We start from the raw sequence: 27943 nt of genomic DNA on the forward strand, positions 1-27943 counted from the left end.
CTGCGGAGCGGAGAAGAGCCAGCATGTTCCGCTCGGTGGTGCTGCTCGCGGGCCTCGGTGCTCTGCTGCGGGCAAGTCCCGGTAAGCCGGGCGGCCGGTCCGTCTGCAGCGGAGGGAGGTGTTTCTCCTTCTCTCCACGGGTCCCAGCACTGCCGTCCCCCTGCGGCCCGACCCGATGGAAACCCGGGGTCCTTGCGGGCCGTGGAGGTTCGTTCGCCCTGCCGCCCGGCAGCTGGGTGCGTCCAGCCTCCCAGTGACTCACGCGAGCGGGGGCGGATTTTAAAAAGCTCAAAGGACTCATCCCGACTCCGAGGTTGGCCCTGGCGTGTAGGCCTGCCTTGCGCGTCGCCAAACCGCCTCAACATTGCCCCCCGCAAAAGTACCCCCGACACTGCACTGAAAGCCCACAAACCGGCGCTCCTCGCTTCCGGAGGCTGTGGTGCCCTTTTGCATGCCTTGGCGTGTGGCCCCTTTCCTCCATGTGGAAGGCCAGGAGCATTGGGTTGAGCTCTTTGCACACTGCCATCTCGGGGGTTCGCTCTTCTGCGCCCCCCCTTCTTCTGGTGAGGTTCCTTCTCATTGGAATTAAGATTACAGGTAATCCAGGATACTCCCTGTACTTAAAGGTCAGCTGGCTAGCCAACTCAATTCTCAGTTACCACTTGCCATGCAATTGAAGGTTCACAGGTTCCTGGGGAGGATTATTCTGTCTCCCACCCAGTGTGGTACTTAGGGTCTAGGTAGAAGCGGAACCAGAGATGATAAAGACCTGAGGCCGTCCCCTGACCGGTTTGGCTCAGTGGATAGAGCCGTCGGCCTGCGGACTGAAGGGTCCCAGGTTCGATTCCGGTCAAGGGCATGTACTTTGGTTGCGGGCACATCCCCGGTAGGGGGTGTGCAGGAGGCAGCTGTTCGATAAACATCGATGTTTCTAACTCTCTATCCCTCTCCCTTCCTCTCTGTAAAATAATCAAATATATATATATATATAATTTTTTTTTAAAGACCCGAGGCCATATGGATGGTGAAGGTATACTGCCAGGTGAAAATGCCAACTTGCCGCGGCAATTCTCTGCTTATTGGGACAGAGAAAACGGCACCTTTCTCTGTCAGCACCTCTGTATGTCATTAACCTATCGGTGCCAATGCCCGTGTTCATTTGCTTCAGTAAAGAGACCTTACTTGGAACAGTGTTTGTTATTTCAGCCATCAACTGATAAAACTTACAACAGCTCATTCTCTATTAAATCATTTGCACAGATCAAACAAATAAAATGGGAATATAATAGAGGTCACTGCCCTTGTATATTCTAAATCTTTTCATAGTGGGACTGCTTTCTGGGTTCAGAAAGACATTTGGTTTGGTGATGGTGCAAAGATATTCAGAGGTTTCTGTCCTGCCCTTCCTACTGTAATAATCCTCATCCTGTAGGTTAGGTAGGCTAGATGGGGATTCCACAAGTTATTGATTAGATCGAGTTCCACACACTTGCATAATTGGGCAATTTATGATAGGATTGACTAGTAGACCGATGAGTACATGCATTGATCTGAACCTAAATTCCATTAATCACCTGACTTTTCCTGGTAAGCATACATCATTTGCTGAAGTGAACCACAGTCATATTTTAGGTCTTCAAAATTTAGGGTTAGCTTAGATCCAGTATTTGTTATTTCACAGGTCTAAATAATTGGGTTTTGGTTGTGTGCATCCAATCCAAGGATTTTTCCTTTAGTTGGTCACTTCATTCTACTTCCATTTATTGATATGACAGATTTTAAATCTGAGTGATTCTTATTTATGCCATACATTATTGATTTCATGCTTTTGTTTTAGTAAAAAGTCTTTTACCATAAAAATCTGTAACTTGCTTTACTTTTTGGGTGCCTGTGTATTCTTTCTTCTCTTTATTTGTTATATTTTTAATCTGTTTTATATAATAGAGTTACTCCTTCATTTAGGTAGTAACTAGTGATTCCTCACTGTGAGTGCTTAGGAAATTTAGTATCTTATTACTTCTTCCTATGGCCTGCTCTCCCTTTTATTACATGACTATGGTTTTAGTTCTTCTATACCTTTATATCATTAAACAATATGTTTTTGATACACCACTTGATTTTCAGCTTTAAGTCACACTTTTTGGACCATGCTGCAATAAATTTAAGGAAATCAGTATGCACATATGGTGTCCCTGTTTGCTGTACTTTGTTGTATATGTTATTATGCCTACATAATCATCGTTTATAACATTTGCATTTTATTAAATAACCACAATTCCCACAGTTGTTTTAACCTTTATTCTATATTTAAGTTTATTTAATGCTCTCTACTACTAGACCTTTCCCCTCAAATCTGTTGATATCTTTATTGGGAGAAGTTCATTTGCCCTGTATGACAGGCACATGTGAACTATATTCCTTTGAGATTTTGCTTGTAAATATCTATCTTTTGACTCCATATTTCAATAACAGTTTTGCTGGGTAAAAAAATTCCTGGTTCCATATTTTTTTCATGAAGATTTAAAAAAGACATTGTTATTCAGTTTTTTAACATTGAAAACTGTTGTAAGAAATTCACAAGCTGCCGAAACCGGTTTGGCTCAGTGGATAGAGCGTCGGCCTGTGGACTGAAAGGTCGCAGGTTCGATTCCGGTCAAGGGCATGTACCTTGGTTGTGGGCACATCCCCGGTAGGAGATGTGCAGGAGGCAGCTGGTCGATGTTTCTCTCTCATCGATGTTTCTAACTCTCTATCTCTCTCCCTTCCTCTCTGTAAAAAATCAATAAAATATATATTTAAAAAAAAAAAAGAAATTCACAAGCCAGTTTGCTTTTCTCCTTGTATGTTCAATATGACTTTTTTTTCTTTTTGCTCATATGCCCATAGAATTATTTCTTTGTTTTAGGCAACCAATAATTTTAGTAGAATAGTTTGATTTTTAATTAATTATTATTGTTTTTTTATTATAATACTTTCTAGTCTATTGTTTCAAGTATTTTAGTTCAGGAAAGTTTTCTTGAAGTTTATCTTTGATTATTTTTGCTCTATTCTGTTTTCTGGGAACAGCAAATTTTGTGTAAGTTGATACTTTCCCCTGTGCTTTTTATGGCGTCTTATAACTATTTTGTCTGTTTTTAAATTGTTTTAAAGATTATTATAGTAATATACAGTGATAACTCATATTTGCATAAGTGAATCTTACAAAACAACATCAACAAATATTTAGTTAGGTTTAAGACACGGTTACTAACTGTTTTCTTTTATTTCTTAAGATTTTCAAAATTCGTCTCTACAGATTGTAGTTCCAGAGAAAATCCAAGCAAATACAAGTAATAATTCAGAAGTAGAAAACGTAAGATATATTTTTCACAATCAATATTATTATATAAATTTCTTATTTTATTGTATAGTGATGAAATATATCAACCTTACAAAGTATGAATATGTTCCTGGTATTACTTCTAATAAGGAATTTAAAGTTTTTATGGTAAAATCAAATATTTACATTAGGATGTTCTGTTTGTTTAATATTTGTCATTTCCTTATGGCAAACTACTAAAACTTCAAACCCAGAAAACAATGTAGAAGAAATAGGGTCTTATCTGAGTGATATCTCGATGATTCATACGAGGAGAATACATTTCTCCCACACAGTTATGAAGAATCTCTTTTAATTAAAGCCTCCTGCCTCAGTCTTTACCCCCGCATCTACCAGTTCTCAGAGAGAGAGAGAGTAAGCCTTTTATTCTGTTATTTTTGTCAGAAAGGAAGATAATTTATCTTCATCAATCTATTTAACAAATATTTAACTGGACTAGTGTGTATAGCTTTATGCTAAGTGTCTTAGGAGATTAAAAAAAAGAAATACAATGAATCAAGCCTCGCTTATAAATGGTCAATACTTTGATAACACTTTAGTTTTAACACTTTTATTAAGACATAGTTTGCACCCCACAGAATTCACCCTTTGTAAGTGTATACAACTCAGTGATTATTAGTACATAAATAGAATTATATAAATTTACACTGTCTACTTTTAGAACATTTCAGTTGTCATAAGAAGTCCCCTCATGCTTATTTGCAGTTTTTCCCTGCTTCCATTCTCAGCCCTTGGCAACTGCTGGTTTGTTTTTGTTTCTATAATTTTGCCTTTTCTGGACATTTCATATACATGAAAATACATGGTGTGTATATTTTTCATTGGGCTTCTTTCACTTAGGTTTGTCCATTTGGTAGCACTGATCAGTAGTTTATTAATTATTATTTCTTTTATTTTTATAAAATTCTCTCTGGAGGATATTTTTCCATTGATTTTTAGAGAGAGTGGAAGAGATGGGGAAAGACAGAGAGAAGTATTGATGTGAGAGAAACACATCGATTGGTTGCCTCCTGCACTCGCCCCGGCCAAGTCTCAGGCCGGGGAGGAGCCTGCAACTGAGGTACATGCCCTTGACCGGAATCAAACCTGAGACCCCTTGGTCCACAGGCCAGTGCTCTATCCACTGAGCCAAACTGGCTAGGGCATTAATGATTATTTCTTAATAGATGTGGTTAACATTTGTTCATCCATTTACCACTTGATAGACATTGGATTGTTTTTCAGATATTGGTTATTAGAATAATTCTGTTATGAACATTTATGTGTGGACATAACATTTATGTGTGGCCTGATTGTCCCCAACTGCCCCCCCCCCCCCCCCCCCCCCCCCCTATTGGCTGTGGGCGCCACCATCTTTATCGCAAAGTGATGATTAATTTGCATATTAATCTTTTATTAGATAGGATTGCCACCCATGTTTTAACTTTTAAAAAAGTAGTGATAGAGTTGAAAACAGTACACATTTTGTTCAGGGATTTCCTGTTTAAAAATATAGGAAACAAGCCCAGCTGGTGTGGCTCAGGAGGTCACGGTTCGATTCCTGGTCAGGGCACATGCCCAAGTTGCAGGCTAGGTTGTGCAGGAAGTGGACAATCAATAATTCTCCCTCCTCATTGATGTTCCTCACTCTTTCTCCCTCTCATTTCCTCTCTCTGAAACCAATAACATATTCAAAAAAATATAGGAAACAGGCAATACATTTTAGGAAAATGGTTGAAATGATTTTTGTACCTAATGGAGTGAGTTTCACTGATATAGATATATCTTCTTATCCCAATGATGCCACCTAAGTAGATATTCCATCATAGTATATAGGCTCTTCTTTTAGAAGAGCTTAAAATTCAGTTACATATAGATTTCTAATACTGTATAAGTCCCCATATTGGGCCTATTTTTTTGTGTGGAAATATAATGTATTATATAATAGATAAATGCTAAACATTTTAAAACATAAAACAATGGAATTTTTATTTTGATGAAAAACCTGAGTTTACAATTATTGAGTAAATAAAGAGCAAACACTTGATTTTCTTACCCCATAACTCTTAATAAGAAAATCATTAGTAAATAAATACCTATGAACAGGTTAAGGATGAGGCAGACTGGATAATAAACCACCCCTGGTTTCACATACCCTGCATGTGACTCGCTCTAAAAGGGTGAGAATGGCCCTGGCGATAACTGAACTGTTAAGATATGGGCACTGAATCTCACTCTAATCATTCAAATAATCCCAATGATAATACTCATTTTTTGTTCATCATGGGCAATTAACTATACAAATTTTACTGAAGGAATACATATTTACATTACATTGTGCATCACAACTATAAAAATGGCTAGAATGGCTCCATTTAACCATATTTATAAAGTACTATTATATAATATTCTGCATTTTCTCTGGGGTGTGACAAATATCATTCTAAACTGATAGTACCTCAGCTGCCAATTTCCACCACTTTTGAAAAGATCTAGATAGGTGAAAAAGGACTGTCCTTCGTACAAAGAACCAATTTTACAAACCTACTGGTAAATACTTTTATATAACGGAAACCTCAGGATGCTAGAGAAATACTCATTTAAGAAACCATTAATCTACCTTTGGTCTTTACATTTTTTGATATGCTGTTGCAGATTTAAAATCACATAATTTGAGATATTTTAATGACATTTTAAGCATTGTTTGGAGGGAATAATTGGTGTAAAATTGTTATTTCTATTTCATTTGTCTTTACTCTCAGTTCTTTTGGATCTTTTTTAGAAACAGATATCTTATATTATTCCAATAGATGAGAAGCCATATACTGTTCACCTTAAGCAAAGGTACATTTTTTATTCTTTAGTTTTGGATTTCTTTTATTTATATGAATTTGTTTACTTGTAATAAAAATGGGCTATTTAAAATAATATCGTCGTTATTACATTTTTAGTTGTTTCAGATGAATGGATATTCTTCAGTGAAATTTTTGGTACTAATGCTTCATGAAATCAGCCTTTTGTTACAAGGGGATTTAGCAACAAACAAACAAAAAAATAGAGACTCATCTCCTGAACTTTAATCGATAAGATCTTAAGTTGGTGGAACCAGCAGGACCTGTATAATCAAGGCAGGATATCAAAATAGCTAAGTCTGTAACTGATTGTATTAAGATTTGATCAGGGAGTTAGGTCCACCATCAGGATATGGAATAAGAGATTTAATACAGAAATTAGATGATACACTGTGTGGGAACTAGTGAATAGCTTATGGAAAATAGTACTAGTTCTGTATCATATTTCAGAGAATTGAGAAAATAATTGAAATAACTTTTGTAGGGTTTAATTCTCTAATGGAAACCCAGTTGTGAAAAGCTGGATAGGAAGTAATTTGTGATTTTTAAGAGGTCAATTTTAGTTAAATTTTGGGTGTGAAGCTAGACTACATGGAATGAAGAAGAGGCTAATTTGAGACCAAAAATAGTAAGTGTAAATAACTTACCAAAAATATTGGGCAAAGAAAGAAGAAAGAGGAGGTCAGATGAATGCTTTCAAAGAAAGAAGAAACAAAGTTTTTTGGCTGAGGGGAAGTTTCTTAAAGAGAGATGTGTAAACAAGTGACTCATTATGTAAGATGCCAAAGACTGGTGTTGAGTAAAAGAAGAATTAAACTATGCCTATAGACCAGCGGTTCTCAACCTGTGTGTCGCGACCCCTTTGGCAGTCGAACGACCCTTTCACGGGGGTTGCCTAAGACCATCCTGCATATCAGATATTTACATTATGATTCATACAAGTAGCAACATTACAGTTATGAAGTAGCAACGAAAATAATTTTATGGTTGGGTCACAACATGAGGAACTGTATTTAAAGGGCCAGAAGGTTGAGAACCACTGCTATAGACAGAGGGGAGAATATGGTAAATGATAACACAAATAACTTTTCAAGACTGTCAAAGGCAAAGTGAGAGAACTCACATTGCATTTGAACAACTCATCAGGACTATGAATAGTGGTAAGAAATTTAGGGACTGGAGCATGGGATATGGATAGAGCATGTGTATATTGTTTTGGGAAATTACCTACATAATGATTATGACAGCATTATGCCAACTATGTTATTGCAAATAACTTATGTGAGAAATAACGAGAAGCAGAACTATGACTGTGTAGAGGAAAGGCTTTTCTTTTCTTTTTTTTTAAGAAATACTGAGGGGGCAGGACAAAGATTAGCTAATGGATTAGATAGAGTGAGTTGTGGCAGGGATTCAGTGGGGGCAGTGAAGGAGAAGGGGAACAGACCTGAGTCAGGGCAGATATGGACTCATTTTTGGAGAGGCTGTTTATGAAGCTCTTGTGGGAGATCCCAGGAGTAATGTCTAGTTGGAAAGTAGATTTGGTCTAGAACCGTGGTCGGCAAACTGCGGCTCTCGAGCCACATGTGGCTCTTTGGCCCCTTGAGTGTGGCTCTTCCTAAGCCTTAGGAGTACCCTAATTAAGTTAATAACAATGTACCTACCTATATAGTTTAAGTTTAAAAAATTTGGCTCTCAAAAGAAATTTCAATCGTTGTACTGTTGATATTTGGCTCTGTTGACTAATGAGTTTGCCGACCACTGGTCTAGAACATGGAAGAGAGGTTGTGGGTTTTAAAGCCATTTTTTAATGTAAGTATAAATGAAGCACCAAAAAGAAACAAGATAAATCTATAGAGGTGGGGGTGAATATTAAAGGTGAGAAGGAAAAACAACCCACAGATGAATGCCATGGAAACATTTAAGAGAAGAAGCAAGGATCCAGAGGAAAGGATTTTCAGAAGTCGAACGATATGAGGAAAACCAGGGGGAAATGGTATGATTGAAGTTGAGTAGGTGGTTTAAAGAAGGGGAGTGTGGTCAGCAATAGGAAGTGCATTACAGTAGTTTTACTTGACTTCAAACTGCCTTTTGGATTTCACAACTAGAGGGTCATTAGGTAAGTAACCTGTATGAGATCAGTTTTAGTGAAGAATTCCCAGCAGAAACTAGTCTGGGTGGTCTGGTTATGTTACATTGGATGGAGGAGTGAGCTTGAGGTAAGGAAGCCTAACTGAAATAACATGGTAAATACAGGCAGCGGTACCAGAGAAGATTGAACTTAGAATGTAGTTTTAGTGCCTGTGTTCTGATTCATATGACTTTTACACAATACTCTTTCACTTCTTTATAAAGGAAATGTGTATTCATGGTAATACAATTTAGGAAAAATGAAAGAACAGACAACTTTCATAATCCTACATCCAGTTCATATCTTTGTAAATTTTAAAATGCTTTTCTCTCATCTTGTAGTTCCTTATTCCCTATTTTCTTCGAAGGAGTCCATTAAGATAGGACAAGTACTTTGAGTAAATGTGTGTTCCTTTGAATAAAAATTACATAAACATCAAGAGAAAATATCTGTAACAGAGGTTAGCAAACTTTTTCTCTAAAGCCCAGATAGTAAATAGTTTTGGCTTTGAGGGCATACGTCTCTGTCAAAATGACCAGACTCTGCTGCTGTAGCAGGAAAGCAGCCATTGACCATCGGAAGTCAATGGCTGTGGCTGTGTTTCCATAATACTATTTACCAACACAGAGGAGGGTGGGTCAGATTTGGTCTGAGGGTGTTAGCTTGCTTGCTGCTGCTTTATATGTTTCAAAATGAATAACTTTCAGAATTCTCTCATTCATTTTACATTCAGATTTTTTTTAGCAGAGAATTTTATGGTTTATTTGTATAAACAAGGATCTGTGAATTCTCATTCTTCAAATATTCAGGTAAGATTTAAGTTCTATGTTATACAGATTTTTTAAAAACCTTTTTTTTACGTTGAAGAAATTCTTTTTTAATACAGCAGACTTTATTCACAGGGGATATAGTTAAGGAATCCATTATTGTGTGTGCTTAATTTCCCCTAATTTCAGACTTTCCTGAAATCTTGGTAAATTAAAGAAAATTAGAATGACTCAACACCTTCTACTCTGCCTAGAACATATTACCACTTAATTAATTAATTAGTTTCTATTTTGTTGACTTAATGAACATAAAAATTAATAAGACAAACACAAATATTACTGGACATAAAATCATAGATTGAAAACTTTTCCTTTTTGTACCCTCTATTCCAGTGATTTTCAACCAGTGTGCCACACTGATTTTTTTTATAACATATTTTATTGATTTTTTTACAGAGAGGAAGGGAGAGGGATAGAGAGTTAGAAACATCGATGAGAGAGAAACATCGATCAGCTGCCTCCTGCACACTCCCCACTGGGGATGTGCCTGCAACCAAGGTACATGCTCTTGACCGGAATAGAATCTGGGACCCTTCAGTCTGCAGGCTGACGCTCTGTCCACTGAGCCAAACTGGTTAGGGCCCACACTGATTTTTAAAACATGCAATACCTGACTATTTAGTCTGAGGCAGTGATATCTTTTCCCTTAGATCATCAAATAAAATATGACAACTGCCAACAGGAGAATGGCCATCTGGTCTGAATGAATTAAAATTATTCCTATCTTTTTGTCAGATCGGCAAAAAATGTATTTTTTTTCTGTGCTGCAGAGTTTTAGTAATTGGTTTATGTGTGCCATGAGATAAAAGAGGTTGAAAATAGCTACCCTCTCCCATCCATCAAGAAATTCTACTGAATCTACCCTTTAAATTATAGTATATCTGTAATCTACCCTCTTCCTCTGTCTCCATCAACTGGAACCACTCTTTTCCAAGTAAGCATCTTATTTAATTGGACTAGAGGCCTAGTGCACAAAATTTGTGCGGGGGGGGGGAGGATGGTAGAAGGGGGAAAGGGTCCTTCAGCCTGGCCTGCATCCTCTCACAATCTGGTACCGCTGGCTCCTAACTGCTTGCCTGCCTGCCTGCCTGATCGCCCCTAACCGCTCGCCTGCCTGCCTGATTGCCCCTAACTGCTTGCCTGCCTGCCTAATTGCCCCTAACCACCTCTGCCTTGGCCTCCACCGCCGCGGCTTAGTCTGAAAGGTCGTTCGGTTGTCCAGTCTAATTAGCATATTATGCTTTTATTATTATAGATTATTGCCAGAACTTTAATAATCTTTCTACTTCCACACTTTGCCATCCCCTCAGTCAGTTCTTGAGACAGCAACCAGATTGATCCGATTGAAGTCTAGTCAATAGGATCAATGAATTTTGTGCACCAGGCCTCTAGTCACTTCTCTGCTCAGAACTTCCATGGGATGACCACCTAATGTTCACAAAATGAAAACCAGAGTCATTTCAATATACTGCAGCTCATATACAGTTTGGTCCTCTTCTCCTGTCTGACCTCATTTCCTGTTAGTCTCTACCTTACCTGTTCCAATCATATTTCTTTCCCTGCTGTTCTTCAGACACACCAGACATGTTCTTTCAAGAACTTTGCATTTTCTATTTCCTCTGATCCAGATGTTTGCTTTCCATTGATTTTTAGGGAGAGTGGAAGGGAGGGGGAGAGACAGAGAGAAACATCAATGTGAGAGAGACACATCTATTGGTTGCCTCCTGCAGGCGCCCTGACCAGGGCTGGAATTGAGCCTGCAACCCAGGTACGTGCCCTTGCCAGGAATTGAACCCGGGACTCTTCGGTCTGCAGGCCCTTACTCTATCCACTGAGCCAAACCGTGCTAGGGCCAGATGTTTGCTCTTTTCCAAAATAGCACATGTTTTTCTCCTTCATTTACTTTGGATCTTTGCTCAGAATCACCCCATTAGTCCTTGACTAACCCCGATTTTAAATTGCATTCTTACCCTTCGTTCTCTTACTTTACCTGTTTTGTTTTTCCCCCAATGGTATCAACATATGATGTGCCATCTATTTTGTCTATTTATTTTCTGTTTCTCCAGTGCAATATAATCTTGCATGAGGCCAGGGTTTTGGTCTGTTTTATTCACTGATGTACCCCAATACCTAGAAAAATGTCTAACACATAGTTAGCGTACTAGTATAATAAAAATGTGTTGAATTATTGAATTGGACACTATGTTACTTTATTATATTGGATAGGACCATCAGTTTCCTTTTCTTCTTCTTTCCTCTCCTAGGCTCCAACATAAAGCAATGTGTTAATAAACCTTACACTGATTTTTACCAAACGTTATAACACTATTGAATCTTGGAAATTATATAATATTCCTCTTTTTCTGTGATGATGTTTGCTAGATCTCTAACATAATTATGCAGTGATCAGAGACCAAACTTTGTATGATTGCAATAATTTAAAATTTATTCTTGTGTTTTATGGCCAGAATATGGTTTCATTTTTGTAAATGATCCAGGTTATTTGGAAAGAAAGTGTATTCTGCAGTTTTTTTTTAATTGTCTAAAGTTTTGCATATGTCTTCTTTATCCCCAATTGACCCCCTCCCCTATCCCTTCCCAGCCCAGGCAAGCCCCCACCGCCCCAGTGTCTGCGTCCATTGGCCATGCTAACATGCATGCATATAAGTCCTCTGGTTGCTCTCTAGCCCCCCTCCCCTACCATTTGTCTCTAGATCGATCTATTCTTGTTCATCAGTTTATGTTGATCATTATATCCCACATATGAGTGAGATCATGTGATATTTATCTTTCTCTGACTGGCTTATTTCACTTAGCATAATGCTCTCCAGTTATCCAAGTTTTAAAGTGTAGTGTTCTATCTGTATTAGGTTGTTAACATGCTGTGCAAATCTTTTATAAATTCTCAGTGCTTGATTTATCAGTTACTGACAGAAGTGTATGTTTAAAAACCTTTTACTATAAAAATATATATCTATTTTTATGAATTTTTTTTCAATTTTGACTTTATATATTTTCAAGGTGTGTTATTAAGGGAATACAAATTTAGGGTACTTATATCTTCTTTGTGAGTTGAAACATCATTTTGAAATGTCCCTCTTTATCTCTAGTCATGCTTTTTGCCTAACGTCGACTTTTTTTGTATTAGTATAGTTTCAAAATCACCCTTTTGTTTTTGTTGTTTTATTATATCTCTTTTTTTTAGTTCTTCATTCTTCCTATATCCTTATATTTTAAATGTTTCCTTTTAGCAGAATATTAGATTTAAAAGAAATTAAGATTCATAATCTTAGTCTTTTAATTGATGACCCAAATTTATATACTGGGAAATAATTTTACCAAAAATATGAAATTAATTTTGGAAGCATGATGTAAGATAATAATCCCTAGTATTAATCTGATAAGAGTAGTTCATACAGTAAAAGTGGCAAATGGGTGACTTTTTATCTGAATATTGCTTTACTCATATTGATATAGATTGGGTAGCCTGGAAAAATATTCAGAACATTTTATCAAATAAGAAATCATTAGAAAGTTTTTTCAATTCCTAAGTAACCACTTTTTACTTTTCTAGACTCAGTGCTACTATGAAGGATATGTTGAAGGATATCCAAATTCCATTGTCATACTCAGCACGTGCTCTGGACTGCGGTTATGTATTTTCTACTGTTGATATGCTAACATCATAGTTATGATATTTGGCTGCTTTGGATTTGTTTTGTTGATATTAAGTGTGAAGCTGGAAGAAAGTTCCCATGTGGAAATTATTCAGTTATACTCTGCTGTCCTTTTACTTCTCCTCACTGACCAGATAATTTCTTACCTCCTTGAAAGTTTAGATTTTATGGCATCCTTGCTCTCTCTATATTTTTTTTCTTAACTACAGAAATGACAGTTGAACATGCTTGACTACAGGAAGTTTGAAAAGCTAAATTTAGTATAGCTTATTTTTTTCAGCAAACAGAATATTTTGATACCTTCCATGTACCAGCTACTAGCCAATGTTTGGAGATATAGAGAAATAAATATAAACAAGGCATGCTTTTCTCAAGGAAAATTATTTTCAGAGAGATGAAGTCAATTCTGTATAAACAAATAATTATTAATATGGTATTCATTTTTCTAATAATATCAGTGTCTTAAAGTCTCTAAGAATTGTAGGGTTTCATCCTTAGTGCTTAAAGAGTTTCCCATTATATCAGGAAATTTTTCATTCTCAATTGGTAGCATAGGTTCCTTGATTTACAAGAAAAGTGCCTCTGTGCTTTTACATGTAACTCTGAAATTTGTTTTTTTTTCGGGAGTAGTCACTTGAACTGTTACCTGTATTCAGGGAAGAAGAGTTACAAAAGTTGTTTTAATCTTTAAAATCTTGCTTTAAATTTCTTATTAGGCTATATGCATAAACAAAATAAATACCTTTTCATAACTATTGTGAAATTTTGTTTTTAAATAAAATGGCTATTTAGATAAAACCCTAAACTACCGGTCAACTGTTCAACTGGTCGACCATTTGACTGGTTGCTGTGATGTGCACTGACCACCAGGGGCAGACGTTCAATGCAGGAGCTGCCCCCTGGTGGTCAGTGTGCTCCCACAGCAGGAGCGCCTCTCCGCTGACCAGCGGGTGCCAGATGCCGGGCTCATGGCTGGCGAGCGCTGCTACAGCTTCTGCTTCCATAGCAGTGCTACTGAGCATGTGGCGGCAGGTGCAGTGGGGCCAGGATGAGCGGGAGTGGCACTCGGTCTGGGCTCTGGCTCCTCCCCAGCTGCCTGCTGCTTCACTGCATTACTATGATATCCCCTGAGGGATCCCAGATTGTGAGATGACACAGGCCAGACTGAGGGACCCCATTGGTGAACAAATATGTGCACTGGGCCTCTAGTTTAGTTATATTAGCACTGCAATCATTTTTTTTTAAGGCAGTACAAACCAGAGAAAAATTCATCATGATTTCTATATTGCCTTCTTAACGTCACTGACTTGGAAGACGGGGAACTACTTGATCATTGTTAATGCTGTGCACTATACCTAGCACCGATTGCATAATTTCTGCTGCATTTATAATCATAAAGAAAGTGAAATGGGAAGTTAATTTTGTGGTTTGGAGATGTTTTGTCTCTTCAGAGTCATATCCCAAATATAAAGGTTTTGGGTCAAAATATTATATTCAAAAACGGTGTGTATTTTCTCCTTCTTTGATTCTGTCAGTTTTATAAAATTGACTAAAAGCACTTGTTTGTTATCCTTACTTTTACAGAGGATTGCTGCAACTTGAAAATGTTTCTTATGGAATTGAACCTCTGGAAGTTGAAGTTGAATTTCAGCATCTTCTTTATAAATTAAAAAATGAAAACAATGTGTTTGCAGTTCATACTGAAAATAGCCGTGGCCTAGAACAAAAACCAATGGACTACAGCATTTCCATAAGTGAAAGAGTAAGTTGCATATGCTTTATTACTACTTTCAAGATAGTTACTGCATTTAAAATTTATTTTAAAAAAGAAATTTATTAACCTCATGTATAGTTATAGCAAATATACTTTCCTTAAGAACAGCCTCATCTTTTCTTAGCCTTTTATAATTTTCCTTGAACGAAAAGCAGCATATATCAGCATTTCCTGCTTGCAACAATCTATCCTTTACTTTTAATTCTTATTTTGTTTCTTATAACTTTCTAAAAATGAACTAGTGTGTTTCAGTTTCTGCTTTTATCTCTATATTTCTGTATATTTATTTAATAACTTTCTGTGTATTTATTTTATCTCTATATTTATTTAATAAAGCCAATATTTACAAAGGTTGCATTCATAACCAAAGAGTCAGCATTAATGAAATTATAGATATAATTAAAATGTCATAAGCAGGATTGTCATGTGTAGCCATGTAAATTGTTCAGTGTACACCCTGTATAACTGCATGTTTTGGTCCTTGTAAAAGTAATTGTGAGAAAGAAAAATTTTGTGGCAGGTAAAAATGGCATCAATATGCATAGCTTATTGAAGAGGTTTATGGCATCACTAGCTGTTTACAGTACATGTTCTCATTTTCTGCCAGTTTTTAAAAATAAAACCCCTCAGCGGTTAGCTGGGCATGCAACAAAAGACATTTCTCAACCTCCCTGCATTTAGGTAAGGCCATGTGATAAAGTTACGGCTAATGACAAATGGGCAGATGTACTATATAATATGTCTGGATTGAATTCTAAAGGAAGGGGGTTTATACTCTTCTCCCCTATCCTGTTGGCCGCATTGTGGACTTGTTGACACACCCTAGTCCACAAGGTCAAGGAGGATATCATGTGTGGCAGAGCACTAAGGTAGAATGAGCCTTTCTCCTGAAGAACTTACAAGACAAAAACACCATTTTCAGAATTTTATGTGAGAGAAATAAACTCCAATATGTTTGGCCTTCTGTTATTTGTGTGTATCTGTCATAGCTTCCAATCCTATGTCCAAAATAATAATAGGAATCAAATGTACGGTCAAAGTAAGGTGCAGCACTGAAGAGTTCAGTGCTATTACATATATGTATATAATTTAAAATGAAATTCTGTAAACTGAATACTAACTTTTCTCTTTTCCTTCTGGGAATTTAGGAGGGTAATTCACAGTAGCTTAAATTATCCACTATAGTGGACAGTGTTAGTGCTCTGGCCAGATCCCCTTAAGCCTCCTTTGACTGTGTTTTTGTAAATATAGGGAGGGAGGTGAGACACTCTGTCTTTGTGCTTTTGCTTTTAACATCTACAATCTGTGACTATTTAAAAAATGTGTTTATACTTAAAATTATTTTATTTCAGTTGTATTGACATATAATTGGCATATAATAAATAATGTGTTAGTGTAAAGCATACATCATGATTTGACATATGCATATATTATGAAATGATCACCACAGTAAGTCTAGTTAACATCCATCACCACACATTGCTCAACATCACTAATCATCAGAGAAATGTCAATCAAAACCACAATGAGATACCACCTTACACCTGTTAGAATGCCTATTATAAAAACGACAGGAAATAATAAGTCTTGGTGGGAATGTAAATTGGTACTGCCTCTATTGGAAAACAGTATGGAGGTTACTCAGAAAATTAAAAATAGATCTATCATATGATTCACCAGTTCTGCCTCTGGGAATATATCCTAGGAAATGAAATCAGTATCTTGGAGAAATATCTGCACTCCCATGTTTATTGCACTTTATTTACAATAGCCAAGATATGGAAGCAACCTAAATATCCATTGATGGATGAGGGATAAAGAAAATGTCACACACACACACACACACACACACACACTAGAAAATTACTCAGCTTTAAAAAAATGAAGAAAATCCTATCACTTGTGACAACATGGATGTATGTGGAAGATATACTAGTATGCTAAGTGATATAAGCCAGAAACAGAAAAACAGAAATACTGTGTGATCTCACTTACATGTGGAATCTAAAATCGTCAAATTCATAGAAACAAAGAGCAGAATGGTAGTTGCCAGGGGGTGGGAACAAAGAAAATTGGGTAAATGTTGTTCAAAAGGTACAAAGTTGTAGCTATGCAGAAAGAATAGATTCTGGAGATTTAATATACAGTAATGTGACTATAGTTAACAATACTGTAGTATAAACTTGAAATGTGCTAAGAATGTTGTTATTACATGTTCTCACCACAAGAAAGAAAATGGTAACTATGTGAAGTAGATATGGTAATTAGCTTTATTGTGCCAATTATTTCACAATCCTATATAATAAAAGGCTAATATGCAAATCGATCAAACGGCAGAATGACCAGTTGCTATGACACGCACTAACTACCAGGGGGCAGATGCTCAACACAGTAGCTGCCCCCTGGTGGTCATTGCACTCCCACAGGGGGAGCACTGCTCAGCCAGAAGCTGGGCTCATGGCTGGCGAGAGCCTCTCTTGCCTCTGCAGCACCGCTAAGGATGTCCGGCTGCCGCGGCTTAGGCCTGCTCCCCGCCATCAATTGGATATCCCCCAAGGGCTCCTGGACTGCGAGAGGGCACAGGCCAGGCTGAGGGACCCCCCCCCAAGTGCATGAATTTCATGCACCAGGCCTCTAGTGTATACATATACAGGCAGTCCTTGGGTTATGTCGGACTCGTGGTTACGTCGCCATCTCCCATTTATTTATTAAAAAAAACGTTATTTTGACGTATGTACATGTGTGCTTTATTTTTTTTATTATTTATTTACCACAAGTAAAGGTCAGGAATTGTTATCTTTCTTTTTTTTTTTTTTTTAATTTTAAATCTTTATTGTTCAGGTTACATTTGTTCCTCTTTTTTCCCCCCCCATAACTCCCCTCAGTCCATTCCCTTTCTATGTCCCTGATTCATTATAATCACCAGTTCATTCTGTACATCAGATTATTTATTCACTTGGTTCTTAGATTCACTTGTTGATAGATGCATGTTTGTTGTTCACAATTTGTATCTTTACCTTTTTCTTCTTCCTCTTCTTAAAGGATACCTTTCAGCATTTCGTATAATACTGGTTTAGTGGTGATGAACTCCTTTAGCTTTTCCTTATCTGTGAAGCTCTTTATCTGACCTTCAATTCTGAATGATAGCTTTGCTGGATAAAGTAATCTTGGTTGTAGGTTCTTGGTATTCATCACTTTGAATATTTCTTGCCATTCCCTTCTGGCCTGCCAAGTTTCTGTTGAGAAATCAGCTGACAGTCGTATGGGTATTCCCTTGTAGGTAATTGAGTCTCTTTCTCTTGCTGCTTTTAAGATTCTCTCTTTGTCTTTTGCTCTTGGCATTTTAATTATGATGTGTCTTGGTGTGGTCCTCTTTGGATTCCTTTTGTTTGGGGTTCTCTGCGCTTCTTGGACCTGTAAGTCCATTTCTTTCACCAGGTGGGGGAAGTTTTCTGCCATTATTTCTTCAAATAGGTTTTCAATATCTTGCTGTCTCTCATCTTCTGGCACCCCTATTATTCTGATGTTGGTACGCTTGAAGCTGTCCCAGAGGCTCCTTACACTATCTTCGTATTTTCGGATTCTTTTTTCATTTTGCTTTTCCGGTTGGGTGTTTTTTGCTTCTTCGCATTTCAAATCTTTGACTTGATTCTTGCGCTCCTCTGGTCTGCTATTGGGTGTCTGTATAATATTCTTTATTTCAGTCCGTGTATGCTTAATTTCTAGTTGGTTCTTTATCATAGCATCGAGGGTCTCATTAGTTTTCGTGACTCTCTCCTCAAGTTTATTGACAGCTTCTAGCACATTTTTGCAAGCCCTCAAAATTGCGATTTTTAGCTCTATATCCTCCATTTCTGTCATGTTTTTTTGTCTCCGCATTTTTTATGCTTTCTTGGTGCACCCCCTAGTGGTCTTTGTGCGCAGTCTTGTTCTAGTTGAGCCTTGATTGTTGTAGTTAATACTAGAGGGATTTGACCACCAGGCCGACTGGCTGTGTGAATCAGCTGTGTCTGCCGCGGAAAACTTCTGTCCTCTGGGGAGGTGCTAATCTAGCCTTTGCCTGCGGCGATCTGGCAAATGGCTCTGCGCAGGGCTTGGGCGGGGCGGGCTCAACAGGGCGGGCGGAGGGAGTGGTTATGGCCCCTCTCAGTCCCGTTCCCAGAGGCTCTGCTTCTCAGAACCCCCGGAACCGCTGCAAACCTCGGAGGGAAAGCTGCCTTCCAACTGATGCCAGACACTCCCGCTTCTCCCGTTTGGGTCCGAGTCCCCAGCGATTCGCCCGTATCTGGAGCTCAGAGTCTGAGACTCCCCCCTGACCGAAAACGACAACCGCGCTCTCAGCCACCAGCCCGCTTTGCGCGCGCACCTCCGCACCTGAGTTTTTTCCACACTGCGCCTCCTCTGAGCCTCGGTGTGCTGTTATTTTTCCTTCTAGTTGAAGAGTCTCTCCTCAGCCAGCCTTCCTGTGGTTCTGGGTGATGTCCGTTCCGTCTTTTAGTTGTATTTTTGAAGTGGTTGTTTGCGGCAGCAGTCTGCGGTGTTTACCTATGCCGCCATCTTGGTCTCTCCACCTGTTATCTTTCTTTAAAAATTTTTTTTACTGTTTCACTTCATTACTGCTGTGTATGTGCTCCATGTGAGTGACGTAGGTGCTTATGGAGGTGGGTTCTGACTTACAGTGAAAATCGCGTTAAGTCACGCTGTAGGAATGGATCTCCGACGTAACCCGAGGACCTACTATATAGACAACAAGTATTACACCTTAAATGCAGCTTTATGTCAACCATGCCTGAATGAAGATGGAAAAAGATGTAAAAGTTTAGAATAAACAATTTATAAAAGCTTTTATGTTTTTAAATACCATTTTTTTCTCTCTAGTCAGAATCAGCTGTTCAAGATTTCATTCCTCTTTATCTAGAAATGCATATTGTGGTGGACAAAGTTTTGGTATGTGTTTTTCTTTACTTTTAAATATTTGGTATGAATATATGATTATCCCTTGCTAGATAGGAACTTAAAGATTTTAATAGTCTTACTTGTAAGTCATTGAACAGAGAAAACATTTGCAAACTGAAAAAAAACCGCATAGTCAAAATTATACTAGTTCTATCAGTAATGTTTTATTCGAAATCTTTACGTGGTGCTTCATCTCTTTGGGGCTTCTCTCAATCCGTAATAGTTTTTAATTGTAATATTTGTTTTACCTGACATTCTTTAAGCGTTTAATTCTTGTTTGCACTTGAAGAGCAGTATGTAGACTAGAGAATGTTTTGTCCTATAAAATATTTATTGGCACAAAAGTGATGATAGTATAGCTATTTATGGGAAATGCTTACATTAATGTCAGGATTTTTTAAATCAGTTTTATTAGTGCACCTGTTCCAATCTATTGTTTACCTGGTTTGAACGCACCTCTACATGCCCGATTCCCATAAACAATTTGAGTACCTCTGAACTTCAGGACCTTGGAGTAATAACTTAGTTTATACTCAACCAGTTCTGGTTTTGTTTCCCCTATATTTTAAAGATTTCAGAAAACAGGGATAAAAATATATTTTTCAGATTTTGTTCCGTTGATAAGTGTTGGGTTCTCACACCTGTGGACTACCACAGAGAATATAAATTATACTCACTGCTAGTTCTATTTGTAGGATTGTAGAGCTTTGCCAGGAAGCCAGAGTTGAAGGTCAAAGCTAGGTGAGATTTGGAGAAGGATATGATAATACTGGATTTATTAGAGTGTAGGGAAAAGGGTACAGTGAACATTTAAGAGAAAATTAAGATACTTCCAATAAAGATGACTCAATTTCCAAGTAATATTTTGGATTATGGAAGTCATTTTGTTTCATGATTATGTTATAAATTTTGAGAGTTGTTTTAAAAGTTTATTGTCCAAATTGTCAGGTTTGCCAACCATATAATGCTGATTAAACATATCCTTTCTATGTTCTTATACATATTAAGATATTCTTTAATAAACATTATTTTGTTCACCAGTTTATTTTATTCATTGGGTTTCACATATAAGTGAGATCATGTGATATTTGCCTTTCTCTGATTGGCTTACTTTGCTTAGCATAATAATCTTCAGGTCCATCTGTGCTGTTGCAAAGGTTAAGAGTTCCTTCTTTCTTACAGCTGCATAGTATTCCAGTGTGTAAATGTACCACATCTTTTTATCTGCTTATCTACTGATGGGAACTTTGGCTGTTCCCAGATCTTGGCTATTGTAAATGATACTGCTATGAAAACAGGGGTGCATGTGTTCCCTATGATCATACCATGGAATACTACTCACTAATATAAAGGAACTGAACTTTTGACACATGGAATAGCTTGGATAAACCTCAAGAAAAGTATGCTGAGTGTTAAAGAAATCTCAAAAGGACACATACTACATGATAACATTTATGCAATATTGCTGAAATCACAGATATAGAGAACAGATTAGTGACTGCCAGGGGTAAGTGTAGGAAGAGGAGATGACTGTTATTATAAGAGGAAAACATGAAAGAGGCTTGTGGTTATGGTATAGTTGAGTGTCGTGACTGTGGGATAGTTATGCAAGGCTACATTTGTGATACTTCCACATAAAACTACACACACACACACACACACACACACACAAGTGTATATATAATTGTTGAAATCTGAATAGGTTATATGGCAGTACCAATGTCAAATCCTATATCTATAAATCATAACTCTGATAGGTGTTTTAGGAGAATCACCATTTAAAAATATAGTGTAGTGACTGGGATTGCTGGCAAGAAAATTGGAGGAGGAACCATTTAAGAGATTATTTCAATAATTAAGGTATAGTTTATTAATAGGAATTAGTAATAGGAATAGAAAGAAAAGGACTATTAGAAAAGTTACTGATGAGATTGAATTAGAAAGGCTTATAAAATTGATTAGATGTATTCATTCACTTAAATTTATTGAGTATGATCTAGATGCCAGTTACTGTTCTACTTATTGGGTATACGGGAGTGAACAAAACAGAAAAAGTTCTGCTCTCATGGAATGTGTAATATAATAAACTAGAGGCCTGGTGCATGAAATTTGTGTGCGGGGAGGGGGGGTGTCCCTCAGCCCGACCTACACCCTTTCTAATCCAGGACCCCTTGGGGGATGTCCGACAGCTGGTTTAGGCCTCTCACAATCCGGGACTGCTGGCTCCTAACTGCTCACCTGCCTGCCTGCCTGCCTGATCGCCCCTAACACGTGTCTGCCTGCCTGATTGCCCCTAACACCTCTGCCTGCCTGCCTGATCACCCCTAATACCTGCCTGACTGCCTGATCGCCCCTAACCCCTCTGCCTGCCTGCCTGATTGCCCCTAAACACCTCTGCCTGATCATCCCTAACTGCTCCCCTGCCAGCCTGATCGTCCCTATATGCCTCTGCCTCGGCCTCCCAGCCTGGACCCAGGATTCCCTCCCTCTGGCTGGCCGCAGGCACCTGGGACCCGGGCTGGCTTCGCTTGGGCCAGGCGCCCGGAACTGTGGGTGGATGGCTTTTCTCCCTCTCCGGGGCCGCAGGCGCAGGCACCAGGACCGCAGGGTGGGCGGCTTTGCCAGGGCTCAGCTTTGTGAGGAAGGATGTCTGGAAGATGTCTGGTCTAATTAGCATATTACCCTTTTATTAGTATAGATGTGGAAGGTCATAGATGATAATAACACTTACTGTAGTAATGGGAATGTAAGTAGGAGCTGATTTTTTGAGTATAGATGAGGAACTTAGTTTGGATATGTTTAATTTGAGGGTCATGTGGAACATCAAAGGGATAGTGAACTTCAGAGTTATGATTTATAGATATAGGATTTGACATTGGTACTGCCATATAACCTATTCAGATTTCAACAGTTATATATACACTCGTGTGTGTGTGTGTGTGTGTGTGTGTGTGTGTGTGTAGTTTTATGTGGAAGTATCACAAATGTAGCCTTGCATAACTATCCCACAGTCACGACACTCAACTATACCATAACCACAAGCCTCTTTCATGTTTTCCTCTTATAATAACAGTCATCTCCTCTTCCTACACTTACCCCTGGCAGTCACTAATCTGTTCTCTATATCTGTGATTTCAGCAATATTGCATAAATGTTATCATGTAGTATGTGTCGTCTTGAGATTTCTTTAACACTCAGCATACTTTTCTTGAGGTTTATCCAAGCTATTCCATGTGTCAAAAGTTCAGTTCCTTTATATTACTGAGTAGTATTCCATGGCATAATTATACTACAGTTTGTTTAACCAGTTAGCACATTGAAAGATTTATGAGTTGTTTCTAGTTTTTGGCTTTTATGAATACAACTGTTATGAACACTTATGTGTAGGGTTTTTTTTTGTTTTGTTTGTTTGTTGGCAGAGGTATTAGTTTTTATTTGGGGAGGATAAATGCCTAGGACTACAGCTGGGTCATGTGGTAAGGCCATTATTTGTTTTGAAAGACATTCCAAAACTACTTTCCAGAGTGGCTGAATAATTTTACATTCCCACCAGCATATATGAGTGATTTAATTTACATCCATTTTTTTTTATTTGTTACTGGTTTATTTATAACGGTTCTAACCCCAAAGCAGCCTCAATCCTCTGAGAGTAGATGAAGAGTAAATCTTAAACATGTTGCATAACAAACTTTTATTTAAATTTAAAATTAATTTTGTTTTTCAGTATGATTATTTGGGCTCTGATAGCATGTTAGCAACAGATAAAGTAATCGAAATTATTGGCCTTGTAAATTCGGTGAGTATTTTCATACTAATTTTGAAAAATTCATAGTAGTTTTAAAATTATAATTTTTATTAACTTGATGTGGCATTTCTGAATAATTGTCCACATAAACTGAGCATAAGTTTGTCAAAACATTGAATTAATTTCTCAGTCATTAAAAATAACACAAAGATAATTTTTTCATGTATTATCTCTTTTGTTTTTAGGTATTTACCCAACTTAATGTTACTATTGTGTTGTCATCATTGGAGTTGTGGTCAGACAAAAATAAGATTTCTACAGTTGGTGAGGCAGATGAATTATTGCAGAGATTTTTAGAATGGAAAAAATCTTATCTTACCCTAAGGCCTCATGATATTGCATATCTATTCATGTAAGAATAATGTTTCAGTATTCTTAGAAAACAAAGACCTGAGATAATTATGTAGCTTTATTTAGGGAATTTTATTTATTTCTGACTCTTCCAAAGGCAGAGGGGAAGGAAGGGTAGAAAACAGAAGTTTTTCAGAAGCAAAAGCTAACGATCATCATTGGTTGACTGGTCTCACAAGAATGTTAAAGGGAACATCTTTAGCTGAAATGAAAGGGTATCTATACTGATAAAAGCCTATGTGGTCGTCACTCCCTTGCTGTGACGCCCTTATGTCGCAACGAGTGATCACTAGGAGGCTGCGTGCACAGTGGCTCCTGTGGTGGGCGGGGCTGTGTGAGCTGCAAGGCACGCGGGGATGGGCGGGAACTTGACACTGTGGCCCTGGCAGGGACTGGACCAGGAGGTGCATCAGGGGAGCGGATGGCGGCTGTCGCTGCCCAGGGCTGGCCCGAGGCTCAGACAAACCTCTGATGGCGGCTGCTGCTGCCCAAGGCCGGCCAGAGGCTCAGGCAAGCCTCCAATGGTGGCTGCCACTGTGAGGGCCCGAGGTTCAGGCAACAAGGGCCGGGCGGAGGCTCAGGCAAGCTGCAGTGGCTTCGAGGGCCGTGGCTCAGGCAGCCTCGTGGCCATCACTGGCAGCAGCAGACGTGTGATGGGACATCGCCTTCCCCTGATCGCCAGGTTGCCTCCCCCAGAGGGTGGCCAGACTGTAGCTTAGGCTCGCTCCCCCACCTCCCGGGGGGGCGGGGGAGTGGGCCTAAGCTGTCAGTAGCACATCCCCTGAGGGCTCCTGGACTGTGAGAGGGGGCAGGCCAGGCTGAGGGGACCCCCCAACAGTGCACAAATTTTCATGTACCGGGCCTCTAGTTAATAACAGGAAAACATATGAAAGTTTAAATCTCACTGATATATATCTATGTATCTCCAAATTTGATATAATGTTGTAAAGATGGGATGGTGTTAATCACTTACAAAGCTACTTATGAAGGTTAAAAGACCAAAGTAGTAAAAACAATCATAGCTTCAATAATTTGTTAAGATAAAGAGATTTAATTGTGACACCAAAAACATAAAATGTAATGGAGGATGCAAAAATGTAGTCTCACGATATGTATAAACTGAAGTTGTTTTCATCTTAAAATATACTGTTACAAATGTAAGTTGTTTTATGTCTCATGCTAACCACAAAGCCAAAACCTATAATATGTACACAAAGGATAAGATAAAAGGAATCTAAGTATACTGCTATAAAAAAAAATAAATCCCAAAGAAAAAGAGTAAGAGAAGAGGAAATGAAGAGTTATAAACAGCCAGAAAAAAAAATGAATAAAATGGCAATAAGTATGTAGCTATCAATAATTGCTTTAAATGTAAATGGAATAAAATCTCTCTCAAAAGAATAGCTAAATGTATAAAAAAACAAGATCCACATATATGATGCCTACAAGAGACTCACTTCAGATGTAAGGATGCACACCAACTGAGTATGAAGGGATGAAATAAATATATTCCATGAAAATGGAAACCAAAAGAATTCTAGCTTAACTATACTTCTGTTAGACAAAATTTACTTTAAGGCAGTGGTTCTCAACCTTCTGGCCCTTTAAATACAGTTCCTCATGTTGTGACACAACCATAAAATTATTTTCGTTGCTACTTTATAACTGTAATGTTGCTACTGTTATGAATCGTAATGTAAATATCTGATATGCAGGATGGTCTTAGGCGACCCCTGTGAAAGGGTCGTTCGATACCCCAAAGGGGTCGCGACCCACAGGTTGAGAACCGCTGCTTTAAGGCAAAGAATATAAGAGACAAAGCAGATCATTATATCATGATGAAGGGGTCAACTCAAATACATATATGCTTTTTATTTTTCTTGCCTACTTGCTCTGGCTAGTACTTCTAATACAATGTTAAATAACATTGGTGAGAATGGGCATCCTGATCTTGTTCCTGATCTCAGAGGAAAAGCTTTCAGTTTTTCACCTTTAAGTGTATCAGCTGTTGACTTGTCATATATGGCTTATATTATGTTGAGATATATTCCCTCTATACATACTTGGTTGAGAGTTATAATGGATGTTGAATTTTCTCTAATGCTTGTACTGCATATGTTGAGATGATCATATGATGTTTATCCTTAATTTTGTTAATATGAATTATCACTTTGTTGTTTTCAAATGTTGAACCATCCTTGCATCCCTGGAATAATCCCTGGAATACACCAGGATATTGATCCTTTTGATATGCTAATATTCAATTAAATTTGCTAATATTTTGTTGAGGAATTTTGCAATTATGATCATCATGGATACTGTCCTATATACGTATATTTTTTCATAGTGTCCTTGTCTAGTTTTGGTGTCAGGGTAATGCAGACTATGAAATAATTTTGGAAGTGTTCTCTCCTTTTTGAAAAATAGTTTGATAATGGTTTATATTAATTCTTCTTTAAGAATAAATTGTTCAGTACAATTCACTTGTAATGCCTTTTGGTCCTGGGCTATTGTTTTTTGGGAGATTTTATTTTTCTTCAATTTCATTGCTAGTGATTGGCCTGTTCAGATTATCTGTTTCTTCCTGGTTCAGTCTTGGATGGTTATATGTTTCTAGAAATTTATCCATTTATTCTAGATTGTCCAATTTGTTTCATGGTCTTCTTTAATGATCCTTCGTATTTCTGTGGTATCAGTTGAAGTATCTCCTTTTTTCATTTCTGATTTTATTTATTTGGGATCTCTTACTCTTTCTTTTAGATTTGCCTGGCTAGAGGTTTGTAAATTTTATTTATCCTTTTAGAGAAGCCAGCTCTTAGTTTCACTGATTATTTTTCCTATTTTTTTAGTCTCTGTTTCATTTATTTTCACTCTGATCTTTATTATTTCCTTTGTTTTACTTACTTTGGTGTTTGTTTATTCTTCTTTTTCTAGTTCCTTTAGTTGGAAAGTTATATTGTTGTTTGGGATTTTTCTCATTTCTTGAGGTAGGCCTGTATAGCTATGAACTTTCCTCTTAGAACTGCTTTTGCTGCATTCCATACATTTTGGAATGTTGTGTTCTCATTTTTATTTGTCTCAAGGTGGTTTTTGATTTTCTGTTTGATTTCTTCTTTGATATATTGGTGTTTAGTAGGATGTTGTTTATTCCCCATGGATTTGTATTTTTTCAATTTCCTTTCTATAGTGGATTTCTAGTTTCCTGCCATTGTGGTTAGAAAAATGCTTCATATAATTTCAGCCTTCTTGAATTTATTGAGGTTTGTTCTGAGACCTAATGTATAGTCTCTTTTGTGGGAGAAATAATGGCTGAGGGCATCTTTCTTAGCTCTGAGCTGTGCTGCTTTTGGGGAATGGTGACATGACTAAATTGAAACTATTCTTACCTTCTTTGGAGCATCTGTTCTTGGATTTAAAAAAAATATATATTTTTATTGATTTCAGAGAGGAAAGGAGAGGGAGAGGTAGAAACATCAATGATGAGAGAGAATCATTGATTGGATGCTTCCTGCATACCCCCTACTGGGGATCGAGCTGCTACTAGGCATTTGCTCTTGACCGGAATCAAACCCAGGACCCCTCAGACCGCAGGCAGATGCTCTATCCACTGAGCAAACTGGCTAGAGCTATTCTTGGATTTTTTTTCTCATCCCAGTGAGGCACTGTGACCTTTCCTCTGGACTCTTGGACTCTCACAAAGTTATTCTCATTGGTGGGTGGTTGTTATAATCTTTGTTTCTGTGGGGACATGGTGGCTGAAAACTCTAATTCTGCCATCTTGCTTATGCCAATCCACAAGATTAATACTAGTACATTATCTCCACTTGCTTGTAATTTACAAGGGAACAAAAGATGGGTGGGTGGGTGGGAGTGATTCAAAGTAACATATAAAACTCAAAGAAGTGGTAATTAGAAGTGGGAAGGCAAAGTTAGGCACACTTAAATTCGTATAAAGGAGGTTTAAAACATTCCAGGTTATGGAATCAATAAGATTAAATAATTTCTGGTTATTTTAAAAAACTATGCACTTACATATAAAGTGTATGTATGCTCATAGTTGGAACTATAGCTGAACCTTTGAAGGAGGTTAAGGATATCAGAAACATTGAAGAAGTAAAACATTAGATCTTGACAACTGATTTTATGTGGAGACTAGGTGGTGGGCAATATTAAGTAAAAACTATTCTTGAGTCCAGCTCATCAAAGGTATGC

The 27943-nt window shown here is 37.8% G+C and overlaps 1 protein-coding gene across 1 annotated transcript in view; it reads left to right on the forward strand.

The window, feature by feature from the left end:
• The first annotated feature begins 6 nt into the window (after positions 1-6).
• ADAM32 (ADAM metallopeptidase domain 32) overlaps positions 7-27943 on the forward strand; it is a 111680-nt gene continuing 83743 nt past the window's right edge. Inside the window, exons 1-9 of the mRNA XM_014536884.1 lie at positions 7-81; positions 3273-3352; positions 6141-6202; positions 9075-9150; positions 12743-12819; positions 14430-14607; positions 19498-19566; positions 23300-23371; positions 23566-23732. Of these exons, the coding sequence (XP_014392370.1) occupies positions 24-81; positions 3273-3352; positions 6141-6202; positions 9075-9150; positions 12743-12819; positions 14430-14607; positions 19498-19566; positions 23300-23371; positions 23566-23732 (839 nt within the window). The 5' untranslated portion in view covers positions 7-23. The remainder of the gene's footprint in view (positions 82-3272; positions 3353-6140; positions 6203-9074; positions 9151-12742; positions 12820-14429; positions 14608-19497; positions 19567-23299; positions 23372-23565; positions 23733-27943) is intronic.

This window comes from Myotis brandtii, unplaced genomic scaffold, assembly GCF_000412655.1.
Source record: "Myotis brandtii unplaced genomic scaffold, ASM41265v1 scaffold103, whole genome shotgun sequence".
In the NCBI taxonomy this organism is placed as follows: domain Eukaryota; kingdom Metazoa; phylum Chordata; class Mammalia; order Chiroptera; family Vespertilionidae; genus Myotis; species Myotis brandtii.